Source organism: Penaeus japonicus, unplaced genomic scaffold, assembly GCF_977035675.1.
Source record: "Penaeus japonicus unplaced genomic scaffold, GWHDUDI00000001_assembly GWHDUDI00000029, whole genome shotgun sequence".
NCBI classification, from domain to species: domain Eukaryota; kingdom Metazoa; phylum Arthropoda; class Malacostraca; order Decapoda; family Penaeidae; genus Penaeus; species Penaeus japonicus.
The window spans coordinates 32,209,496-32,219,495 of record NW_028234431.1 but is presented as its reverse complement, the minus strand read 5'-3'; the positions used below and the strand labels follow the sequence as shown (position 1 = coordinate 32,219,495).

Below are 10,000 nucleotides of genomic sequence, written 5' to 3'. Positions count from 1 at the left end.
GGTCAGTGACAAAAGTTGGTATATGATATTAAAGATAAGGGACAGACAATATACGTCTGAAATTTTAGCAATGTTTTCAAAGAATATCTTTCCATTGCAGCCAAGAAGTTTGCCGAAGAGGCCCTAGACATTCAGCGTGAAACGTTTAAGAGATGGGGTGTGATGGCAAACTGGTCCAACATATACCGCACATTTGATCCAAGTTACATATCGAAGGAGCTCCTTCTCTTTGCAGATTTATATGAAAAAGGTTACGTTTATCAGGTAAATATCTCCTCTAATTTTATTGTATTTAGAAAAAGAAAACCCAGTTAGATGTTAATATATTTGATAGATGTTGATACTTGGATGTATAACATGCAAGACAGTTGGGATATATAGATATATGTTTCAGTGTTTATATATATTTCCAGGCTTATAAACCTGTGTATTTCTCTCCATCTTCTGGCACCGCGTTAGCTGAGGCAGAGTTGGAGTATAATAATGAACACTGTAGTCCCTCAATATATGTTGGGATGCCATGCAGTAATTTACCTCATTTTATACAGGTTTGTCTGTAATTCTTGTTTGCTTGTTTAGTGTTTTATTATCATTTTTTTGTTTGATACTTAATATTTTATTTAATGTCTAATATTCTTGTTTAACCCTTCTGAGACGGGCCATATTTTAAGATGTTCAACTTGGGCTGAGCATCTTAAGATGTTTGTTCTTTTTTTTATTTTCTAGGCTTATGGATAAAATATAAGACTACATATAATATAATACCAAAGTGATTTTGATTAGCATTTGGCAACATAGGTTTTAGTTGGAAATATCATCAAAAGGAAAAATGCAGTTCGAAAGTGATCCAACCCTATGAAAACACTTGTCATGGAACAGTTAATGAAATCCAGTAGAGAACTAACTGAAAACATGTTCAGCGCATTTACAATTTTTTTTTTATCGACTCTACAAAAAATGACATTATGACTTTTATGACGAGTTTGATATCCGACAGGAAAAGCTTTGTGATTACGAAGGCCTGCAAACCTATCTTGCTGTGTGGACCACTACACCTTGGACACTTCCTGCCAATGAAGCCGTCTGCTTTTCGCCAGATAAAAACTATTCTCTTGTTCTTATTAAGAGGGAAGAGAAATTAACGGCACTAATTTGGGCAGAAGAGCTTCTAGATGAACTTAAAAAGGTTGCGGGGAATGACATTACTATTCTCTGCTCTTTTGAAGGTATGGGCTGCATGGAGTAAGTATTATTTATGATACTAGGAAAGGTTGGCATTATGGCTTGCTCTAGTTAGGATTGTTCATAAGTTGTTATTTGTATTTTTGTTAGGAAAAATAAAACTTTTGTATGGACAAGCAGGATAAATTTTACTATAAGAGTCTTCCTATAGATTTGTCTTTCTCTTTTTATTATATTTCATTGACTATTTCTCACTTTCTCTTTTTGACAAGGTTGTCAGCTGGCAGAAGTGAAGTATCGTCACCCTCTGGCTGAACGTCTCTGCCCCTGTCTCCCTGGCAGTCATGTGACAATGTCAAAGGGAACTGGGCTCGTCCATACAGCCCCTGCACACGGCCACGATGATTTTCTCATTGCCCTGGACTTCAAGATACCAGTGGTATGTCCATAGAGGGTTGATTAAAGATGGATGAAGTGGTCTTTGATAAAATGTTTCCTCAATAAGTTCATGTGTTTTAGAATAACTCTGATATATTTGGTATATTGGTCACTCTAAAGAAAAGTATGATTATGAAACTTAATCAGTTTTTTCTTGACAAGGGAATTTAGTAAGTGTTAGAAATAAATAGATATCTACATTTGTGATTTGTATTAGTACATTAGAAACACTGACCATTTTCATGTTCTTGCCCTAGGACTGTAAAGTAGATGCCAGGGGCTGCTACACGCCAGAAATGGGCTTGGATCTAGCAGGAAAAAGGGTCTTGGAGGAGGGAAATGACACTGTTACACAAATGCTCGGTAAGTATGCCTATGGGATGTATTAATTGTATGACTCTTCAATTGTTAGTATTGGAACTCATTCTGAAGTGCCTTGATGTGATTCAGGAATTGATTTATTGTTTGCATTGGTGAATAGAGAAATGAATGATTGATGAATAGATAAGTAGATGAATAAAAAAAGATGAAAAGAGTTGCACATTTATGTAATTTTATTGAGTGTGATGCAGTTTATCTCTTTATCTTTTGCACTTGTTGCTTGCATTATGCCAATATGTAGACAGTACTTCAGTATACTGATAGACTGAAATATCAAATAGATTCATATAAAATATTTCTCATATTACCCATATTATGATCTGTTGCATATTTGGAAAATGTTACATTCCAATACATTTTCCTAATTATATTACAGTGAAGCCAGATGGGTTTGGAGGTCCAACTGTACTTCTGGCAAAGGACTCTTTTGTACACTCATATCCTTATGACTGGAGAACTAAGAAGCCTGTTATCATCCGTGCGTCTAAGCAGTGGTTTATTAATACTGACATCCTAAAGGAGAAAGCACTGGTAAGTTGGTTTCAACTAATTGCGGGAGGACTTTTGTTATTATTATTATTATTATTATTATTATTATTATTATTATTATTATTATTATTATTATTATTATTTTATGATACTTCTAGTTAAAGCCCCTTGCTCTAAATATTGTTACGAGGAATATTAAAGCCACCTAAATTGGTAGTGAGCTCAGTAAAATTTACTCCCATAGGAAATGCTGCAAGATGTGACCATTTTGCCTCGTAGTGTCCAAACGGGTATGATCGGCCAATTAGAGAGACGACCCTATTGGTGCATATCTCGGCAGCGTGTGTGGGGTGCGCCCATTCCCGTCTTTTATGATAAAGTGACAGGAGATCCTGTGGTTGATAGGTAAAATAGAGACTTTTAAGAATTATAGAGAATCAGAAGTGTGGTCAGTATGTTGTAAAAAGAAAAGAGAAGAATATCTTTTATGTTTCTGTTGTGTTAAACATATATGGGATTTTCAAGAGCATGTGGTATTTATATCCTATTGTATTTTCATATAAGAATTCTCTTCTAAAATCTTAAACAAGTAAACTGATAATAATACTTTTTCTTTTTCTTATTTTAAGAATCTGAGACAAATCAACTGAACTTTACCATTGCAGAAGAATAATTGAACACGTAGCCGACGTCTTGCAGCAAGAGGGCCCAGATTCTTGGTGGACACTGCCCGAGGAAAACTTGCTTCCTCCAGAACTTGTGGAAAGCCATAGGAAGAATGAAAAGCCATTACCCACTAAGGTACTATCAATTCCTTTGATAGATTTTAAGTCTAGATTCTAACTTTTAACTTTTGATTACAGAATTCCTAATTATATATTTGTTTGGTAAGGTCTTCTGGGCTAAAGTTCCCCTGTAGATATCAAATATAATGTGCTACTCTTCCTGTGGGTTGCAAATTTTATTTTTAGATATACATTTCTACAATTAACAGTGGGTTAGCATTGTGTATTATTATAGGATTATCAGTGTACTAAGCAAATTTTTTTCATCTTAAGGGTACAGACATCTTCGACATCTGGTTTGACTCTGGGTCTTCCTGGAACAGTGTCCTGGGAGGCCCGTCAGCTGACTTGTACCTTGAAGGAGTAGATCAGTTTACAGGGTGGTTCCAGTCGTCCTTACTCACTTCCGTGGCTTCTACGGGAAAGGCTCCTTACAAGTGAGTGGGAGGAGGGATTGTAGCCGTTTTTCTTATTCATCACTCAATGAAAATAGTGGGAAGAAAACGATAAGTAATGGATAGGAAAACTTTTTCTTGAAGAAGTAAAAATGTCTTGGTAATGGAATTCAGAAAAATTAGGATGTAGGATGTAAGACTGTCCATGTTGTGAATGCATAGGAATATACTTTCCCAAAAGAAGAGGATTTTAACAACAAAGTTTTCTCTATCACAGGCAGTTGTACGTTCATGGCTTCACACTAGATGAGACTGGAAGGAAGATGAGCAAGTCCCTGAATAATGTCATTGACCCTGACATTGTTACTGATGGAGGCAAGAATCTCAATAAAGATCCTGTTTATGGTGCAGATGTCCTAAGGTATGTGATTCAGAGATAAAGTGTATGTTATGATGATACAGAATATTATTTGATTACCAAGCCATTCTGTGAAATAGGATTGTTGTGTCAGTAACAGGTATAGATATAGCAATTCTCTCTATGCTGAAGTACATCTTTTGCAGGTGGTGGGTTGCTTCACATGCAACCAACCACACCAACCTCACAGTTGGTAAGAATATACTAGACCAGTGCAAGGAGTCTGTTCAGAAGGTGCGAGCAGTGTTGCGCTTTCTACTGGCTTCCTTGGGCGACTATCAGCCATGCGAACACAGCCTCGCCGTAGCTGACCTTAAGCCAATGGACCAATACATGCTTCATCTCTTGAAAGGACACATTGAAAGAGTTAGTAGAGGAGTTTGTTTGTGAAAAAGGGGAATATTCCTGGGGCATCTTGTTTGAGAACGTTTTAAGGATAACTTATCTTGTCTTTCCCTTTACAGTGGCTGGGCGGCACAATATTGTGCCAGCCATTTAATTGATTTAGGCCTAAGCGCTCAAAAGCCCCGGCATTGTGACATTCAATGCTGGAATGCCCCCGTCGTGAGTGGGTTAAGATAAGACGTGTACAGTAGTGGATGTTGAAAGTATAGGGTGCTCATTTTTGTCATTTGTAAATAGTTAATTGTTGACAGCTTAAGGACTTTATTATTATGATGTAACAGCAACTTCAAAATAAAATGAAAGATTACAAGTTTTGTAATGCATTTTTACTTCATAATTTTTTGACAAGAGAAATGGTAATTTTATAAATAATTTACCATAATGTCTGACTGTTGCAGGTGTGGGAACACTATGAGAACTTTGAGTATCACCGTGTCACAGCCACTTCTCTTGCATTTATTAATTCTACTGTCTCAGCCTTATACTTCTCCGTCATCAAGGATCGGTAAGCAGTGTCGAGTAATATCATGTGATGTCATGTCCTTCTGATATTTTCCCTTCATAGAAAAAGCATCAGATTGAAATTTGATAAGCTTATGGGTGATATGTGACTGATTCATGATCACAATAGGTGTTGGCAGTACTATAACACATAAAAAAATACACATCCGATGGCCCTCTAGACTTTACTGCGAGAGTCGGCTAAGCAGCAAACGGATGTCTGCTCTCTTGGTGCTGCACAACCTGCTGCACCATCTCCTTCTGTCCCTGGCACCTATTCTGCCCCATTTGGCCGAGGAGGTTACCCTTCATCACCACAATAAGAAATGTAAAGTGATTAGAGATGTGTCCCTGTTTGTTTAAATGCATATGATTTTTATTGTATTTGTGTGTATGTCTTTGCTCTTGTTGAAAAAACTGTAAAGGATATATCATTCCCTCCCAGCTTGGCATGTGTTCCATCAAGTGTACAACGGTCTCCCAGCATCCTGGGATCAACCAGAGCTCACAAGCAGGATAGAAAGGTGCCTCGAGGTGCGCGATGAGCTCTACAGACGTCACCCCAATGTAAACTGTGTCACGCTGCAAGTCACAATCACAGCTGGTGGGGATATGTTAGAAGCTCTCAGGGTATGTTGTCATATTTTCAGCTTCTTATTTTTTATTTTTTTATTTTATTTTTTTTTTTAAATAATTATTGCTGTTATTATGATGATGATGATGATGATGGTGATGATGATGATGATGATGATGATGATGATGATTTTCGGTATACAAAATTTTGCATTTTTGAATATTCTCAAATGCAAAATCATTAGAAGGTTTATTCTCTGTAGTATGTTTACCGTTCAGCATCTGAACCTTCCCCTATGGTGCAATAATCACCTCATTTATGACACAGCTGAAGACCATACACATTGACACAACAAAGGAAGTAAGACCAGTCAATCAATTCATCACTCCCTTCATACTTTCAGCTTCTTTGAAGTATCAATTAATCGCTTCCTTCGTACTTTCAGCTTCTCCAGAGACAAAGGGAGTCGGTGGACTCGGGTCTTTGCGAATTGCTGTTGGTTTCAAGAGTTATACTTCTCCCTGATGAAGGTTTGTTGAGAGTTTATTTAGAGTCTCAGGGTCGAAGATACTCCAAGTAACTAAGGTCATTTGCATGAGAATCTAGCTCTTGGACATGAATTTGGTTTTATTTGAAGAGAATTATTGGCATTTTGGTTGGTAGTTGTTGAAAAAGGCACGACTGTGATTCAAAAGTTAATTTATTATATTCTTTGATATTACTAAGATATAAGGTTTATTCTTCATCTTGTTATTTTAAAACATAATCTGGGGTTTGAAAAGAAATGAGTTATAGAAGATGATAGTTGTAAGTCTGTCAGTCTTAATTTTTTCCTGAGCCTCTTCCTCCTCATTTTCTTCTTCTTCCTCCTCCTCCTCCTCCTCCTCCTCCTCCTCCTCCTCCTCCTCCTCCTCCTCCTCCTCCTCCTCCTCCTCCTCCTCCTCCCCACTTCTTCATATTACATTGTCTGTAACAAGGGCTGCAACGTATTTCAGAAGGAAGAGACGGATTTTCACTAGAAGCAAGCAAATCCAGTGGAGGTAAATGCCTAAGGTGTCGCAAGTACACAGCAGATGCGGGGGAGGAGCTGTGTGCCAGGTGTCGAAGTACGGTCTCTTCCTCTTGGTAAACTGAAGTGCAAATTGAATGAAAAACTCGTGTCAATGAAGGAGGAAGAAAGAAAGAAAGAAAGCAGATAATGATAGTTGAGGGTCTCTCTGTGATATAATTATGGTGGTCTTCTGTACTTATGCAAACCGGGACTTCGTAGGTGGCAGGGAAGTGGATTGCTTGGTAAAGCGATTCTGGTTGTCTTCTGTACTTCACTAAGGGGGATCTGGTAGGCTGGAGTAAACGTAAAAAAACACAAATTTATCCATAAGAAAAAAAAAGATTAAGATAAAGGTTACATTATGACTTCGGCTGACTTCTGTACTTATAAAAAAGGATTTGAACCTTTTCATCTCCCGTGTCAAGTAAGGATTAGGGAATTAATGATTCTTAGTGATCTTTCTGTGATTTTCATTAAGTTAAAACAGCTCAGCTACTCATATCTTTATTCAATTTTCCATAATATGGTTATTGTTAGATATGTTATACCTACATCAGTTAGATTCTTGATTGAAAATTATTTATGACCCTGATAAACATGTGAATACGTAAAACCAAATATCTATGCTAGAACACCTTAGTTGAATCATGTGAAAATTTGTCCAAAGATTACCAGTTGTGGAACACGGGTAGAAATGATTATAGGTTGTCAATGGAAGTGAGGGGAGTTCTTAGATTTGAGATATCTTTTGAGGAACTCTGCTATTGAAGTGAAGTTGAGCAGAAACCTAGTTATTGGATATGAACTACTTTTGAAGTCAAAGTGAGGGATCTCGGTTGGAAAATTCTCAAGCGATTTGCATGTGATGCGATGAAGTTGGGATGTATAATGAGAGAATATATATGTGCACATATATACATATAGTTAATATGTAGTTGTTTCAGATGATTATGTCCTTTTAAATCCCTTGTATATAGTGATTTTTATTTTTGAGAATTACAATAAATGTCATTGAATTTAGAAATGTTTTGAATTCCATAAACATTGGTGTGTGTGCTTGTTTTTATATCAAGCATATACAAGAACGGTAAATTCGGGAAAGAATTTGTGAAAGTGGCTTCTCATGTTATGCCTTTTTCTTGCTTCTTTACCTTACTATAGCTCAGGTGGAAGTAAAATGTCTCTCCATATTCTGGTATTTATGTATGCAAGAAAATTATTTTGTTACTTTCATGGTTTACCTAAGACTGCATGAAAATATAGCTTTGTACCCCGTTATGGAATTGCATTTGAGATTTAAAAATTTACGGATATTAAAAAAAAGAAAATTTATTAAAGGCTTTGGCAAATGCCTTCCATCTAAAAAAGTAGGTTAGACTAAATTTCCATAGATATTTTTAATCATTTATTTAAAAAAACAAGTTTCATTTTTAAGACATTTATATGTTTAAAAACATAGATATAATAATATGTAAAATAGAATAAAATTATCAATGACTTGTCATATACGTTGCAAACTGATGCAAACCACAGCATTAATCACATAACAACCATACAAAACTGCCTTCATCAGGTCAACCCTTTTGTCATCACACACCTAGCAATGTCACAACCTTAGTGTCGTCATACCATTCATAACTCTCACAATGTCGTAATCTTCATGATGCCACGACCTTCATGACGCCATTACTTTCATGACGTGATAGTCTCAAGAACGTCGTAATATTCATGGCATCTTTTAAGAATGTGGCACGGCTAGACGACCTGTTTATCGTCAAGATGTTCCCTTTCTGGAGTCTCTTCCTTCTCTTTCTTCTCCTGGAATGCACAAGAGGGAAAATTATGCTTCTTTTATGGATTTTCCTTCTATATCATTCAAAATAAGAAAAGTACTTTAATTTTCTTATGAAAAGTAATATGAAAACAGTAATTGAAGACTGATATTTTGGACTGTTCATGCATAAGTATGTATGTATTTTTCTTTATATCTGTTAGCAAATATATTTGATAGTACTGTTGATGTTATCATCACCATTATTGCTATTATTTTTAATTCTATTTCTATTATTATTATCATTATTATTATTATTCCCATTACTATTACTGTTGCTGTTATTATCATTATTATTGGTTTATTTTCATCATCTCCATCATCATCCCCATCCTCATCCCCATCCCCATCCCCATCCCCATCCCCATCCCCATCCCCACCCCCATCCCCACCCCCACCCCCACCATCCCCATCACCTTTTGAAATCCCCCCTCTCTTACCCCCACCAACCCCATTCCCCTCCCCATCACCACCATCCCCACCATCCCCATCCCCCCCACCCCCACAACCACCACCCCCATCACCTTGAAATCCCCCCTCTCACCGCCACCCATCCCCCTCACCCCCCCCACCCCCACCACCCCCACCCCATCACCTTGAAATCCCCCCTCTCACCGCCACCCATCCCCCTCAACCCCCCACCACCACCCACACCACCCCCATCACCTTCTTGAACCCCCCCTCTCTCTCACCTCCTCGTCGCTCTCCACCGGCACGCCCTGGTTGCGATTCTTCCTTCCGTAGACCACGAACCCGACGACGCCCACTGCGACCACGAACAGCATGACCCCGATCACGATGGGCGCCGCGTTGGAGGCTATCACTGGAGGGGGCGGGCGGGGATGGGTGAAAGAGTGTATTTTAAGATGGTTGAGATTGTTGCCGATAGGGGGGAGGGGGAGGGAGGGGAGGGGAGAGGGGGAGAGGGAGGGATTTGGGAAGGGAAGGGAAGGGGAGGGGAGGGGAGGGAGAGGGGAGGGAAGGGAAGGGATGGGAAGGGAAGGGATGGGAAGGGGGAGAGGGAGAGGGAGAGGGAAGGGGAGGGGGGAGAGGGAAGGGGAGGGGAGGTTGGGGAAGGAAGGAAGGAAGGAATTTATGCAAGATTGTCGTTGAGATTGTTGCGGGAAGGGGGGTCGGGAGGGGGGTGGGGAAGGGTAAGGTAGGAGTTGGAGGGAGAGGTGAGAGAGGGGGGGGAGAGATGATAGGAGAGGAAAGGGGAGGGGAGGGTGGATGGGATAACTAGGAGTCGTTATTCAAAGGAAAGGGGAGAGGGTGGGATGGGGAGTATAACACGAAACAGACACACACGCGCTTACAAAGACACATACAGATACACAGGCAGGCACCCAAGACACAGACACACGTACTTACAAAGACACATACAGATACACAGACACGCACCCAAGACACAGACACACACAAACCACGCACACTGAAAAAAAACACCCCCAACAACGTACACACACGACATACCTTTCGGACACTCCTCCAAGTGGTCAGCAGTGGTTACATTGAGCATCGCCTGGATCTTTCCTCTCTCGCTCCCGACC

The 10,000-nt window shown here is 39.0% G+C and overlaps 2 protein-coding genes across 4 annotated transcripts in view; one reads left to right on the top strand and one right to left on the bottom strand.

Annotated features, from left to right (window-relative positions):
• IleRS-m (Isoleucyl-tRNA synthetase, mitochondrial) overlaps nucleotides 1-7,643 on the top strand; it is an 8,017-nt gene extending 374 nt beyond the window's left edge. The window contains exons 2-17 of the mRNA XM_086554317.1: nucleotides 101-264; nucleotides 414-548; nucleotides 998-1,226; nucleotides 1,455-1,621; nucleotides 1,878-1,983; nucleotides 2,378-2,532; nucleotides 2,735-2,895; nucleotides 3,156-3,291; nucleotides 3,549-3,712; nucleotides 3,948-4,091; nucleotides 4,235-4,454; nucleotides 4,892-4,998; nucleotides 5,177-5,322; nucleotides 5,440-5,624; nucleotides 6,014-6,098; nucleotides 6,564-7,643. Of these exons, the coding sequence (XP_086410443.1) occupies nucleotides 101-264; nucleotides 414-548; nucleotides 998-1,226; nucleotides 1,455-1,621; nucleotides 1,878-1,983; nucleotides 2,378-2,532; nucleotides 2,735-2,895; nucleotides 3,156-3,291; nucleotides 3,549-3,712; nucleotides 3,948-4,091; nucleotides 4,235-4,454; nucleotides 4,892-4,998; nucleotides 5,177-5,322; nucleotides 5,440-5,624; nucleotides 6,014-6,098; nucleotides 6,564-6,697 (2,438 nt within the window). The 3' untranslated portion in view covers nucleotides 6,698-7,643. The remainder of the gene's footprint in view (nucleotides 1-100; nucleotides 265-413; nucleotides 549-997; nucleotides 1,227-1,454; nucleotides 1,622-1,877; nucleotides 1,984-2,377; nucleotides 2,533-2,734; nucleotides 2,896-3,155; nucleotides 3,292-3,548; nucleotides 3,713-3,947; nucleotides 4,092-4,234; nucleotides 4,455-4,891; nucleotides 4,999-5,176; nucleotides 5,323-5,439; nucleotides 5,625-6,013; nucleotides 6,099-6,563) is intronic.
• A 370-nt stretch (nucleotides 7,644-8,013) lies between these two features.
• The window catches only part of LOC122244970 (uncharacterized), an 8,485-nt gene continuing 6,498 nt past the window's right edge, over nucleotides 8,014-10,000 (bottom strand). For 2 of the 3 annotated variants that reach the window (XR_015192497.1, XM_086554320.1), the window contains exons 4-6: nucleotides 9,924-10,000; nucleotides 9,143-9,273; nucleotides 8,014-8,437 (exon numbers count right to left, since the gene is read on the bottom strand). The exon at nucleotides 9,924-10,000 is cut by the window's right edge and continues 62 nt beyond it. Coding sequence is in view for 2 of the 3 variants with exons in the window: in XM_086554320.1 (XP_086410446.1) it covers nucleotides 8,375-8,437; nucleotides 9,143-9,273; nucleotides 9,924-10,000 (271 nt within the window). In the remaining variant the exon portion in view is untranslated. The remainder of the gene's footprint in view (nucleotides 8,438-9,142; nucleotides 9,274-9,923) is intronic. The other variant, XM_086554318.1, reaches the window with a different exon arrangement.